This window comes from Suillus subaureus (genome assembly GCF_016647635.1).
Source record: "Suillus subaureus strain MN1 chromosome Unknown BJ212scaffold_251, whole genome shotgun sequence".
Lineage (NCBI taxonomy): Eukaryota > Fungi > Basidiomycota > Agaricomycetes > Boletales > Suillaceae > Suillus > Suillus subaureus.
This window is the reverse complement of record NW_024538807.1, coordinates 8,986-24,792: the sequence shown is the minus strand read 5'-3', so window position 1 is coordinate 24,792 and position 15,807 is coordinate 8,986. Positions and strand designations below refer to the sequence as shown.

The 15,807-nt window shown below is 44.0% G+C and overlaps 1 protein-coding gene across 1 annotated transcript; it reads left to right on the top strand.

Annotated features, from left to right (window-relative positions):
* Window positions 1–14,317: 14,317 nt before the first annotated feature.
* On the top strand, window positions 14,318–14,555 carry BJ212DRAFT_1225489 (uncharacterized protein; the record flags this gene model as incomplete). Its single annotated transcript, XM_041329447.1, has 2 exons — window positions 14,318–14,388; window positions 14,438–14,555. Coding segments are annotated over 2 exons (189 nt in total), but the record flags the coding sequence as incomplete, so codon positions are not given.
* Between the last annotated feature and the right edge of the window lie 1,252 nt (window positions 14,556–15,807).

Sequence of the window (15,807 nt, the reverse complement as noted above, 5' to 3'; positions counted from 1 at the left end):
ATGGTGGTGGGCAGCAGCATTCCCATCATAGGATGACATGGGGGAATCTTGACCATCCACAGGTGGTGCAGGAAGAATTGGCAAATCTGGACACCTGGGTGAAGGAGGTGGCCCTGAAAGCATTGGTAGGCTGAATGAACTTGTGTCCACCTGTGAAAAATCAATTGAATCTGGATCAAATGATAGTAGCTCATCCAATGAATAGTGGATCCCATTTGAAGCATGCTACTTTCACCTAAGCCATGGAGAGCAGCCAGAGGAGAGGTCTGTGTAGCAACTGGTGCGGCAATACTGAGGACAGGTGTGGTGAAGCTAGGGACTGGTGTGGCGATGTTAGGGACTGGTGCAGTGATATTAGGGACCAGTGTGGCGATACTGATAGCAGGCTCTACTGCAGTGATATTGATGACATCTTGAGGTGAAGTCTTTGTAGATGTAGCGCCTATGTAAATGAGTTAGTATTTGCCAAGGAGAAGAGCTTTAAAAACTTACTACTGAATGTGCCTTTCAAAAAGGCAGTGAATGGTTCTACAATGCACACATGATGGTTGGTCAATGTCTCACGAAAATTGAACCTGGTAGCACCCTTTCCGTGGTGAAAGCTGAAGACACGAACTTCACCATTCACCTGAGGATCAGGTCCTCCAAGGTACATGCTCCCATGCCATCCAGTTGTCTCATGAATAATGTCCAGAAGCTGACCGACCACACCACTGAGGCCTTCAAGAGATCTGTGCGAGTTTCAGCATGATTCAAGATTCCAATAGAGTACTTACTGTAGTCTCATGACCTCGGATGGATTACACAGAGCCTCAAGTTCCATCCTCACTTCCTCAGCATGACGAGCGCACTCCATTTTTGCCTCATTCTCCATCTGACTCACAAAACTATCCCCACAAGCAGCCATTGACTTAGCTGCTTCCAAACAAAGTGCAGAGATATGGCGTTTTTGATCATGGTCATTGTTCTTCAATTGAGTTTTGATCTTGGCCTTGACATTGGGATTTGACTTGTACTTGGTTTGAATATAGTGTTCTACCGCTGAGGGACCATGGGTGTGATTGGTAGTAGAACTCATGATTTTGGTGATTGTTTTCATGAACTGAGTCATGCATGACCTTCCTGATGCAGAGGACACATGGTACAAAAATGAATGTATTTGCTATTTTAAATATTTGTAAGGTTAAACTGAAATGAAATTTTAAAGGAGATACATGTACAGCATGACATTGTTTAGTGTAAACGCCCAACTGCTTCATTTGCTCATTTGTCAACTCATTTTCCATAAGCGTGCGACCAGTGTGATCTTTGAAATGCTCTGCAACCTCAGGCCATTTAGTGAACCATTCTCGGTTGGTGTTAGTTATGTACGCGGCTACATCCCCTTGCAGCTGGCTCATACAGAAGCCATCCACCTTGCTTTTCAGGAAGTTGGATTGTTCATGAGTAATCCATGAGGCCCCAGGCATCTGTTAACTGGTGCCAAGGTAAATGAATGTCATAATTTCAGCTTAATGACACATACCTTGTGTTTTTTTAGGTCATCTGACTCCGTCCTCACATCCTCCCAGCTGTGTATCAATACTCCATTTAGAACAGAATTTGAATTATTTCTAATTGACCAATGAGAAGGCCTCAATACCTGGAGTTGGCCGAGATGCTTAAAAGCTAAGCTGTTTTTACTCACCTAAGTTCATTTTTCACTCCGCGTCACTGCTTGTCACTGCCTCTTTTGATTAAAATGAAAGTTTTTCCCAGCCTGGTGTCGGATGAAACTTTCACTTTCTCTGAACTTGCCAGTGCCTTGGAGCTTGTACGCACCCAGCATGGTAGGTTTGTGTGGCCTGTGCTTGTTGCTTCGCTGAATCCTTGCTTTAGCTATTACCCAGGCTCACAATCTAGTTGACAAAGGAGTTCCTGGTACTCTTCAGGACCTGATTGTCTCGGGTGGTTGCCCAGTGTGTGTTTATCACATGCACACCCGCCAATGTTACCTCTGTGGTATCTATAGCGACCCTCAGCCGTTTTTCACTCCAGGTAATTTTTTTAAAACGCAATCATCCTTAGCTCAACACACTTATTTTGATTGTTGCAGATGCGGCTAATGATGCAGTTGATTCTGGGACTGAGGACACTGAGAGTCTGTCCTCAGCAACCTCAGCAACTGACAGCACCAGTACCCCACAAGTTCCAGGAACTCCTTCGGCTGTGACTTCCATCCCTGCTATAGTTGCTGCTACCCCCACCACCCCCACTCAAGTTGTACCTACCTCATGCACAACTCCTTCAGCTGTCATCGACCACGCAACTTCTGGATCTACCTTGCACATGAGTATGTCTGCCTCCCTGTGCTGGTATGTCATTACTGTGGGACGTGAGACTGGAGTGTTTCAGGGCTGGTATGTACCTCATCATTTTGTTTTATTGTATTCACATTTTTCCTAGGCACAATGTTCATGCTCATGTGGTTGGCATTCCAGGTGCATGCTTTGGATGATGCTACTCCTCTTGTACTGCCGCCGATATTGCATATGCACAGGCCTTAAATGACAGTTCTGTGTCTCAGTTGCCAGTTTGACTAGTAGAATATGTAGCCTAGCTAATGTCATCCCGCGCATATGTACTTCTTGCTTGAATGTATCATGTTTCTTGATTTTTATGCTGGAATGGCTATGCAAATTTTGATTAAAAGATCAGTATCAATGACTGCTAAGCATTCATATCATGGTTTTCAGGAAGTGCTTGCCCTTAGTTTGTTTTTTGGGTGATTCAGATTCAATAGTATTTCAACAGTATTGTACACAGTAGCAATGCAGTAGAATAATGGTGTTTTTGCATGGTAAGGTAGAGTAAAACAGGTGTCCCGAAGTTGTGGCTGTGCCCATGGTACAAGCATCAACAATCAACCATTAAACAAGTATACATTCCTTACAGGCCTTACACATAATCATGCACCTCTGTCAGCACATATGGGACACAATCACACATCAACATCCCAAGAGTGTTGCGCAAGACGTCAAAAAAGCAAACAAACACATTACTTGAGGTGAGTCCAGTATTAAATTACCTGTCAGGAAAAACTAAGGGATCATATTCGTTAGACACATTGGTGGTGAATGCATGAAGGCGCGACATAGGTGGAGGCAGGGCCAGGGAGCTGACCAGGTATGTTAATCTGCATATATGATTAATATCATGTATATCATTGATGTATATACAGTGGCTCAAAAAACTGTCCGCATGTTTTGACATTTTTCACTATCTATGATATTGTGTGAGAACTAACAAATGGCTCAAGGACATGGTTATACCACATTGTAGTATGGCTTCAGGGCTTTCATTTGAGCCCTACACTGTGGGAATCGGTGGAGATATGGTGGAGATACAAGGTTCACAAAATGGTGACTCATGCGGACAGTTTTTTGAGCACATATTAAAACTATATAAATCATCATTTATGACACCATAACAATCATGCCACCATTAAATAAATTATAAAGTGGTGTCATTATGTCATTTTAAAACCATATCTAACTATACAAACCAAAAATTTCCATATGTCATGGTTATATTCACCATGAAAGCCACCCCCCTGCTCAAAGGGATAATATCCTCTCTCTTTCCTATTCTGGCCTCTCTGCTTGTCAAATTTCCTCTAGAACTGGAGTATCCAAGTCCACTGTGGCCATCTATCACACATATGCAGAGATGACTAGCACCCTTCTTGTTTCACATATATACCTTGCCATCTGACCCAATCCTATTTATTGTGGTCTTATATGATCATATAACATGCTTCCAGTCCATGTAATCCAATTCTGATGGGCTAAGGCAAAGGTTAGTCATCTCTGCATATGTGTGATAGAGAGGAGAGCCTTTTCTTCCTTGTTACTGACTTGAGATGAGCTGTCTTGAGAATGTTTCTCACAGTGTGTGAAGAGACAGGGAATGTGATGGTGGAATTGATGTAATAGGTGACCTGGACAGCATTATCAGCCTTTCCTGTAGTGATATGTTGAATAATAGCCCTCCTATCAGTAGAGGTGAGCTTCGATGGACGCCCTTCACAGAAGTTTTCCTTGTCTGTGTGACTTTCTTTGATGAACTTGGCCACAGTGGACTTGGATACTCCAGTTCTAGAGGAAATTTGACAAGCAGAGAGGCCAGAATAGGAAAGAGAGAGGATATTATCCCTTTGAGCAGGGGGTGGCTTTCATGGTGAATATAACCATGACATATGGAAATTTTTGGTTTGTATAGTTAGATATGGTTTTAAAATGACATAATGACACCACTTTATAATTTATTTAATGGTGGCATGATTGTTATGGTGTCATAAATGATGATTTATATAGTTTTAATATGTGCTCAAAAAACTGTCCGCATGAGTCACCATTTTGTGAACCTTGTATCTCCACCATATCTCCACCGATTCCCACAGTGTAGGGCTCAAATGAAAGCCCTGAAGCCATACTACAATGTGGTAAACCATGTCCTTGAGCCATTTGTAGTTCTCACACAATATCATAGATAGTGAAAAATGTCAAAACATGCGGACAGTTTTTTGAGCCACTGTACAGGGCACACAAGACGCCTTTGACACCCTTGGCAAAATATGAGCAGGATGTACACCGGTGGCAGTCGCAATCACAATGGGTGTCAAGACTGTGTGGGCGCTGTTCTTCAGGACATAGATGAGCGAGGGTGGAACTTAATCAGACCTGAGTTCTTGGAACAACTATCACAGGCTCACACTTTGCTGAAGGATGCTGAGGAGCTATTGACATTGGTTGCAAATTTTCATGGTCTGTGCACTACTTATCTCAAAGCTGAATGTTTGCATGTTCTTCATACATCATGTCTCTGGGTTGCAGCCAAGGAGGAAATCTTATGTCTTGCAGATCAAGACCCACAAGCCCTTGATGACGCTCTATTCAATGACAGGCTCATTTGGCAGGTTAGCTATTAATACATATTACATATGTGCTGTTTGATAATATCATGTGATACCTTGGACATTGTTGACTAGGTTACCTTAGCTACACATCATGGCCCCCATTCTCAAAGGACGATGTCGAAAATTGACTAAGTATGATCGTCAATTTATTGAAGAAAATACAGCACGATATGCTGCTGAGGCTAGGCGTCGACATAACAATGACACTCAAGACCATTCTCTATCCGGAAGCATGTATCATGCGCATACATCTATTGATGTCACACACAGGGATCGTCACTCAGTCAAGACCTCATACTTTCGCGTGCCTCAAGCAATGCCAAACCTGCATGTTGTTTTACCTGTAACCCTACCGGAAGGAGTATTGGAGGCTTTCAATTTCAACATCGCAGATGAAGCTTATGTTGACTACCTTGCAGACACAAATGTTGATGCGGAGCCTATTAAAATGAAGAGGAAATGTACAGCAGGAGTAAGTATCTTTCTTACTTGTTTGCACATATCTTGTTCACTATGCTCCAGGATGAACCCCAGAAGCTATGGATTCCCGAGCATAATAAATTTCTCAAGGAGTTCATCAGACTTGAAGGGCATGGAGAAGCTGCATTGTATCAGGCATGCCAAGGCTTGCCTGGGTGCTTGAATGAACCTGTTGTGCGCTGTAGGGATTGTGAAGGATCTCAGTTATACTGTCAAGGATGTATTGTCATACAGCACACTGTGATGCCTTTGCATCACATGGAGGTATGTTTGATTTCTATACATTGATACATTATTCACCCATGTATAGATATGGACTGGTTTGTATTTCCAGTGCATTTCGCTCCATGATCTTGGCCACTGTATCCAACTTGGTCACCCTCCAGGACTCCAGTGTTGTAACCCTTCCCTAGCCTTTGATGATGATTTCGTCATTCTGGAGATAAACAGTATTCATAGAGTCACACTCAATTTTTGTAACTGCACAACAGCACAGACACACAACATTCAGCTGTTGCATGCATGCTGGTACCCAGCTACAACTACCAATCCATGGACAGCTGCAATGTTCCAACTGCTCAACCATTTTCAGATGTACATGTTTGAGTTGAAAGGCTCAGCATTCGAGTATTATCAGTTGCTCGCACATCTGACAGACAACACTGGCACACGTCAACCAAAGGCAAGTGACTTTTTGGGTATTTGTTCTCTTTGCTAACAGATCTTTAGGGTCGCTATGAATCATTCTTGCATATGAGTCGCCAACATCATCATATCACTTCCCTTTTACAAGCTGGCCACAGCCATGACCCTAACAGGGTTCTTGGAACAAAGGAGGGAGAGCTCGCAGTGCTTTGCCTGGCCTGTCCTCAGCCAGGGAGGAATTTACCTGCAGATTGGGATAATGTTCCACTACATATGAAGTACATTTATATTCTCATTTCTTTACTATGGTACATGCTCACAATTGGACAGGTGGCTCTATGGATTGTTTCTTGCTATTGATGCGAATTTTCGATTGTGCCACTGAAACAAGTCCTCCGAGCAAGTGGATCCAAGCCTCAGTAATGACTGGGTGTATTTTGTGGAACAGTCTAGTTTCAAGGAGGTACTTGAAGCTTCCGGCACTCAGGTACAAGAGGTGAGAAGCTGATGTTGATGACGTGTAACCGACTGACTTTGTTATTTAGAAAAGTTCTTGTGCCAGTCACAATGCAGTCAACCTTGCTGACACAAAGAATGCACGTGGGATGGCAGCCACAGGAGTTGGTGCTATCGTCTGTGCACGGCACAATCTGACTCATCCATCATTGGTCGGCAACCTGCAAAAAGGAGAAAAGTAAGTGTATTTCTGTTTTAATCTAAATGCGAATCCTTATGTCGTTAGATACGTCAACATGGACTACATCTTCTTTTCGACCTTACAGCATGCGAGCACTGTTGATGTGCTCAATATCTCTTATGACATTGCATGTCAATGGAGCAAGCACCTTTGGACCCAAATGTTACATTACCCTTCAAGAATGCACTTGCAGCCTGACAACAAAGTCTTAACATTTGTAGTCCCAAAGTTCCACCTACCTGCCCATATTCTTTCTTGTCAGACTAAGTATTCCCTCAACCTTATTAAGGGCATGGCAAGGACAGATGGCAAAGCCGTGGAATGTGGCTGGTCCAATATCAACCCCATTGCTACCAGCACATGGGAAATGGGTCCAGGGTCAAGACAAGACATCCTCGATGATCATTTTGGGGATTTAAACTGGTGCAAAGTATGCAATCTTGGTATGTACTACATCTCTCATAAATATCCTCTGCATACTGACTTGTCACCTTTTAGGTCCGTTTCTTTTATGGAAACTTAAGGAAGCTATTCCAGAACGCGAGCAACATATCCTCGACTTACAGGACTTTGAAGAGGTAATCCCTCCAGCAAGCCTTAGTGAATGGCGGATAATGATAGTCAAGTGGGAGATGGACTGTTCTCGACCAAACCCTTTTGAGACAAATACATCAGGTAAGTACTCTGAGTTTCCGAAGTTGGTTTATACCTGACACTTGTGTCGCAGTCACTATGCAAGCATCTGTCAGGCTCGAACTATCGCAACTTGAAGGGCAACAACTCACTGATGGTGTTGATTCCTCCCTGCATCCGGAGGTATCCCCTAGTGTGCTAATAGCTGCAGGTATTGATTTGGAATCTCTGCAGTGAGTCCTTCGTCACACTGGATGACAAATTTTGGTTAATATTTGATCTCTTAGACAGCGCCTAGCCATAGATATGGCAAACATTGGCACTCATGCCACAGATAATCAACTCTCTCTTCTGCAACAACAAATGAATGCACTCCACTGCTGTATTGAGCAATGGGTGCAGATACAAACATTGTATATGCCATGTGTCGCACACCTGTGAACCGAGTCACCTGACATGCCCAACATGCCTGAAGAGGCAGTGCACTGTATTAAATTATGGTTGTCTTCGGCTGTGGTGAATCTGGGTATAGCTTGTGATGTCAACCTTTGTCAGATCAAGTGGAAGCTGCGCTGTGCCCAGGCACATGATGGTCTGCAAGAACTTCATCAACACCTACGACTCAAACAGCACCTCACCGGCTTCAAAAGGGACTGGATTAGAGGCCAACAAGCCCATACAAGGTCACAGGCTGTTATTGATACTGTCCAACTGAAGATAGACAGTGCTGCTATGAAGTATCGGACAGCTTGGTTTGCCCTGGAGTCCCTTGCCATTAACCTTTCAAAACTCACCTGGCAGATTGAGTTTCCGAAACTTGATGATGCTGATATCTGGGGCATGACAAAAGGACAGGCAGGAGGGGAGGTGGAAATGGAAGGTCAAAGGTTAGTATTGGTTTCTTGGATCTGGAAGCAACATCATGGTGCAGGTGAAGAAGAGCTTTCAGAAGGTAATTGTGGTTTTTTTTGGTGTGGCACTTGCTGATGATTCGACAGTCATGCACATCAAATGGTGCAAAGCTCGTGCATGTGCCAACAGATGGGCTGAAGAGGTTGTACTCTTGCAGGAGGAGATGAGGCGTGTTGTTGCCTACTTTGATTGGCATGCAATGTGGTGGGATAAGCATGCAGTTTCCAGAGCTGATTTTGCAATGCCAGAGAATGAAGCTCTCATTGCATATGCTTCTTGGCAAGCTAATATACAATGTTCCATGTCCAATCACTGTCTCTCTTTGTGGTCCATGGTCCCTGGCCTGCTCACTCCGTTGATAATATCCTGCACAATGTAATGGATTGTTTTTCACCATTTTCAACTATTTTTGCATTTTCATTTTGTTGTCGCTGGCTACTTGTATTTAGGACTTGATTACCATTCAATATACTTGCTTGCCTCACTACCACTGGTGACTACACTGAATTAGCACTTTTGGCCCACAGAACATATGTTTTCACAATCTCTGTTATTTCCATATGTGGATACTACAAAGAAATGGGCGGTTTGTGAAGCTTCGCTGAGCCAGGGACTGGGCTCCGAAGCCAGGTGATTGAGAAGGACAATAGAACATCAAGATCTACTACTAGATCTACCAGAGATCTGATAGGATCTGATTAAGGATGAGTGAGAACACAGAATACAGCCATCTTAGTCAGCATGCAGAGCTGTGGATGTGTTTCCTGCAGAGTATTGATACAAGAAGCCAGGGGCAGTAGTACTACAGGAAGAGTATTGATACAAAAGCCCAAGGGACAGTACTACAGGGAGAGTATGGATACAAAGAAGTCACTGGCCATTACTGTGGAGTATGCATCCATAGCTTGTTACTATGGCCAAGGAGTATGGATACTCCTGCCAGGGTGTGGTGATCATGAAGCCGCCTCAGATGGTGGGAGTTGAACCAGCCATGAACATTCTGATGTATAGCAATCTGATGGGCAAGAGCAGGATTAACAACCATTAGCTGATCTTCACACACCCGCAGATACTTGTCTTCATCATGTATATAGGTAACCAGGCAGCAAACCTCAACATTTAGATGACAAATCTCCTCACATGCTCGACGCATTTTGAAATAAAGATCCATTGCACTCCGAGCTGCTGGTGAAGACCAGGGCAATTGAGATACATTGGAGTGTGTGTTTCATAGCAGATCAAAGTCAGCAAGAAAGGCGTACTCGACGACCTCCTCCCACTTGAGTATCTGCCGGGGAGGGTACACCGCACTGGCAAGCTTATTGTATGTGTCGAGGGCGGATCTGATGGCAGCAGAACGTGTCTGCAAAGCCCTCGCAATGTGTTTTCATAGTTTGTAACCTTGAACCATAGATAGAATCAACCAAAACAAATCAAGCTTGACTTGAACTCACCTGTCCCTGCCCTGTTCATCTTTGCAAGTTCAAAAATACGAGCAACAACCAAACCCTCTAGACAGTCTAGTGCACATTGATACTTCCTGTTAGCTACAAGCCTCCCCACCCTCTGCCACTCTCCGTCTTCTGGAACCCATCGAGTGATGACCTTGAGTTTGCATTCCAGTGCTTGAACCAACCTTAAATTTCTCTCATAGTCCTCAAGAGCATGACAATGTGTGGTCTTGGCTTTGCGTGTGTTTGCAAGATCTGCACTGTATGGTAGAGTATTGTGCTGAGAGGGTGTGAAGGAGTTCATTGCCATGTCAAGAGCAACACTATTTGAGGGGGTATCAGTGGCCATGAGATACATACATGAAAAGTTAAGCTCACCTGCTCGCACTGAGATTCACTAATCTCTGCCAGTATTCCATTTGAATCGTCTCTTCCTCAGGCTCTTGCATTAGATCCTTAAGGTAGGCTTTCTCGTCTTCAAGCCAGCGTTCAAAAATGCTCTCATCCTTGATTCTGAGGTCTTGCATAACCTTCAGTAGGACAAACTTGCCGTTTTCTAGGATCTCGAGAGCTTGCTTGTAGTTTCTGTGCAAGAAATTTGCTAGCCCCCAGATAATCATGTCAGTGAGTGCATCATGTATGATCACTTGAAGAGACTGACATACAAAGATTGCCATATACTTCAAACTCATTGTTATGCTCAAAGTATGAATCAATGGCCTGTTGATGATGGAACACACTATTATACTGTAGAGCCAATGCAAGGGCATTTGACTTGGAGAACGTCCGCTTGCAAGTCTCCAAATCTTCTATCCCAAGACCCTTGATATAGGTTGTCAGTGAAAAAAGCTGACATAACCGCTTGTGCGCATGTCCATGAAATGCACCAACCAGGCATGTATGACATAATGAGCACACAAGGGGTCCAAGAGAGCTATTGTCCAGAGTAGTCCGAAACTGACAGCCAATGTCATAACCACCACCCAAACCACCACCAAATGCATCTAGCAACTTGGCAACAATAGCTAGAGGATATTTTGCACTGTAGGAACACCTGTCAGAAACATCAAACAAAAGTACATATCACTCACAGCTCCCTGCTCTGCACCATGTCTGTGATGAGCAAACAAAAGCTGTGGCGGCAGACAGCGACAAAGATACCAGTTTCATCATAGATACCCCATGCTTTTTTTGTCTTTGTGTCGTCCATATTTTTCCACCAGCCTTCGCATGAGTTATCTGCCAGGCTCTAATTGATAGTTAGTTTCTATAGAAGCTCTGCATCAATCACTCACATTGTCCCCTGTAGTATGTAGGCTATCCCATGCAAACTGGTCGACAAAGTTATGAGATAGATAATGGTCACTAACAAGCAGTTGGCCAGTGGGAAGCTCAGACGATGCACCAAGAGAGTCATTGTCATTGTCAAGTGACTGTTGTAAAATTCATTTCAAGGAGTTGTTCCCGTCCATGGCATATAGGATCTTGAAGCATAGCTGATGTTCACCAGTTAGTGTGTAAGTGCATGCTGGACAAGTGTGTTTGAGGCGCCAGTCAGGTGAGTTGCATTGGAGTAATTCTGCCACAAGTGAGGCCACAACCCGTCTTATCTGAAGGTATAAGTCAAGTGCAATCGAAAATTGGTGTGAGAGGTGCCGGTGGAATTCAACCTGTATATGTTTAACATAGAGAACCACAGGACTTGAGATGAGACAGTTGTACTCTGTGTAAATCACACATGGTCTTAATGAATGCTTGGATTGATAAATGAGGGCTCCTCAGGTGCACCACATGATATAATTCAAGAGCTTCTGATGTTATGCCTGTGGCTGGTGATATTGGCGAGCAAGGCATAACACCTTGACAAACCAGTGCAGAGGCAATTGTATGGTCTGTTGATGATATTTGAAGAATGACTTTCTCAGCAACTGTTGAACAAATAACGTCAAAATCTTAAGATAAACAAACTTCGAAGTGGTAACTCACAGAATGCATCTATCACAGTCACTGGCCATTGGCCACCATTGAAGTCAATCACCTCATCTGTCTCTTCACTGCATAGATGATCAAAAAAATTCTTGAAGCCTTTCTGTGATTTCTCAAGGCTCCATATAATGTATGCTTTGCTCATCACTTGTATTTGCTCATTAAAAGTGACATTCCTCCACAGAACATGATCATGGTGCATGCAATTGTCAACACGTTGAACCCTGCGAGCACCATCATTATGGACTTTTCTGATGTGCATGTCAATTGCTGAGCATCTGCTAATACACACACTCACAATCTCCAGACCTCACCCAGAACACCTCTTGCTAGGTCTCCAAACTCCCCACCAGCATTGCTGATGGGGAGTGTATCAGTACCATCCAATACATCACCAAAATTAAAATCTTCCAAGTCCTCATCAATGTTGAGTGAGAAAGTCGGGGGATCTCTGAGAGCTTCCAGAGCTTGGCGTTCAATGGCTGTCATTGCTATGAACCAGGTTAGTGTTTTGTTCTGATCTTTTTGAGCACCTGGACACTCACCTTGTAGGCGAGTCTCTTGCCATTGTTTATAGTTGGCTGCTTGCTGAACCAACACTCTGTGTTTGACCACCTTCGACACACAGTTGATGGGAAGCCCATTTTTATCTTGTGAGGAACCTATATGATGGATAGACCGCAGAGAGATGTTGGTGCAGACTCACTGTGTTTGTTGTCCTCCCAGATTATGCATAAGTTTTTTTTTCAGACAAGCCAGGTATGGTACATACATGCTCTGGACTTTGGCTGTGACTAATCATCATTGTTATTCACATGCATTTCCATCTATCCCCCGTGTTTGATCAACCATTTCCCTAAGTTTCTCACATCTGCAATGTCATGCACTCCCTCACCGTCGGTTGTTTCCCACCATGATGATCACATCCGGGACTTACACCAGTTGCTTGAAGGTGTTAAGAACCATGCTCAAAGGAAAGAGAGACTGACTCAGAGGGGCTTGGCCTCAGCTCGTACGTTGTGCCCCTTACCTGAGTATGTGCCCTTCATTTCAGAGGAAGTCCGATGATGGTCCGACAAAGTCCAGAGGACTTCCAGAGGCTGGCTACTCTGGTGGAGAGTGTGGGAGGACTTCCAGAGGAGCATGGGAGAGTTCCGGAGGGATGCAGGAAATGCTCAGGAGAGTTCCTGCTGCAAGGTAATACTTCTACAGGAAAACAGGATGGAAGGATAGGAGGTCTGGAGGACAGGATGTCTGGAGGTCCGGAGTATGGAGGACAGGAGGTCCGGAGGTACAGAGGATGGAACGTCCAAAGGTATGGAGGGTGGAACATCTGAAGGACAGGATGCCTGGAGGTATGAGGGACAGGACATCTGGAGGTACAGAAGACAGGAGGTCTGGAGGTCCAGAAGGAATAGGGGCTACATCAGACAAAGTCCAATGTAGAAGCAAACAGAGGTAGACTACCCTAAGGTAGAGTCGGAGGGACAGGAAGTGGACCTAAGTCCAGAAAGAGGGTAAGTGCTGGAAAGGCAAGACTCTAGCCTAGGGAAGCAATCCCTAGACTTGGGACAGAGACATAGGGGACAAATCCGAAGGTCCAGAATTCTGGCCTAGGGAATCCTTCCCTAGGCCTTACAGAAAAGGACAAGACTCAGATGGACTGAAGTCCAGAAGATGATTGGGCAGATCTAAGGTGATATTCAGACTGAGGACTCTACTGTAGTTGTACAGGGGTTATATACTAGAGGCTATCTGAGAGGATCAGTAAGCAAAGGAGTAAGGCTATGTACGAGCATGTGGAAACACATTGGTAAGTAAGACAGAACATAAGTAAATGAACTTGGAGATGAAACTAGTACAAGGATCAATCAGCAAGACAGAAACAGAGATAACCGAGAACCAGAAAGGCAGAGATGCCTAAATGGGGATAGGCCCAGGATCTTGGACAGAGGGTGGGAATAGGTCTGGAGATAGTACAGTTAATATCCGGAGGTCCAGAGATCTGGGGATCTGGAAGGCAGGGCGGAAACAGGACTGAGATATGTGAGGTGGTGGATGTAGTCCAGAATCCAAGAGGAGGTAAAGTCTGGATGTCTTGCTGGATGGAATGTGCATAGGGTGGACAGGATAGGGGATCCAGGAATGAATTGGATATGGGGTCCAGGAATAGGTCCAGAAAGCGTGGGAATATGATGGGATCTATGTCTGGCATATGGGATATGACAGAAGGCATGTCTATATCGGGTAGGGTCACAGGTCTATGTGATCTAACAAACAGTCACTTACTCACATTTTTGAATAGGTTCAGCTTTGGACACAGTGACCTGGAAGTGCAAGACTGTCAAAGAGACTATCACCCTTTCCAAAGCATCACATATGAACTCATTGCATGCCAATCAACCCACCCTAGTACCCGATCTATCCACTAGCTTGTATCCACAAGACCCTCTGCTGTCTTCAAGCCAATCATCACACACACAATCTTCCACAAGTGCTGCACCTCCCCCACTGCCAGCTATGCAGATTCCAAAGCCCAGTGAGATCACACTACCACATACTGGGTTGAAGCCTGAAGGGTTCTGGGTGATCATGGTCAGTCAAGAAGTCAGTATATTTTACCATTGGTAAGTGTTGTTGTACTTTCACTTATATTAGTATTGACATTCATATCAGGGCTGATGTGGCTGAATGCACCCACTTTGTTAGCGGTAATGTTCAGAAGTGGTACCCTTCATTCCAGGAGGCGCTTGAAGTATATACTGTCCAATACCATGCAGGCAAAGTGCGAGCAGTCCCAATTCCAGGCGGCGCTTTCTGGCCATCTCCATCCCCACCTTCTCCTTCTTCATCCTCTGACTCAGATGGACTGTGGTCACAGGTTGATGACTTGTTGGAGATGATGACACACTGTGAACTCTAGATAGTAGATACCTTTGTAGTAGTTCACTGTCTCAGCCATGTATACACATAGTACTTGTAAAACCTTTGTGATGGAATCTTTATTATGCTCAGTTCACAAAATGTGCAAGCTACTCTGCGTGATTAAAAAATCGATGTATATATGCAACCATAACTGAATGACATTGGACTACACAAATGTGGGGTCACCTTAACTAGAGTCTGCATGTTCGTAATTGGTGATTAGACAGTGAGATGCAATCATAGTCCTTAATCTGGGCCCACTGCACCTGCTACACATTTTGATTGCTTGAATATAACAGATTCTAACCTTTAATGCAGTCAGTATGGTTTAGAATTCTATGGAAGTTCAATTTTTGGGAGATACAACAATGTGTGCTATATGTTTGCCATCATTCACCATGTGTGCGCCATCAGTTCGCTATGCATTCCCTATCATTTCACTATGTTCCCCATCGAATTGACATGCATTCACCATCAATTCAACATGTGTTCACTATTGTTTGGATATCTGTTCGCCATCATTTCGATATGACATTGTTCAACATCTTATCATAGTTACAAGCTACCTAGTTTTACTGTTAGCTACTTTAACTTCAAAGAATTTGACCTCTGAAATAATGCAAATGAGCAAATTGTGTAGTATAATGATATCGTACTTGAGCCACTCCCTGCAATATGGGCAACTGGTATGCACAATGTCTTGGATACTTTCAAGAAGTTCCCTCCCCTCCAAAGCATGTGCACCACACTCCTCAAGAAAAATAGTAGTCTCTCATACCCCCTTCTGTTGTGCACCTTTGAGTAGTTTCTCATATGCATCATCCCACAAATGTTCAGACTCCCGGGACCATCCCTTTTGCCAGCAGTTGGCGGTGTTCTCAATGCTTTGCAGGGTTAGCAAGTTGCAGGAACACCAGAAGTCATCCTCCATAGTGAGTATAGATCCATCGTCAACCTCAGGAGTGATATTGCAAGAATCAAGACCATCAAGTGTGGGTGAACTGATCAAAGGGACATGTGTATTTGCCTCTGCAGGGGCATTTTTTTTGCTATGGGTGCAGTCAGCAACAGGAACAGATGGTAGTAAACAATGGTAATTGTACTTGGCTCGCTTCCTTACA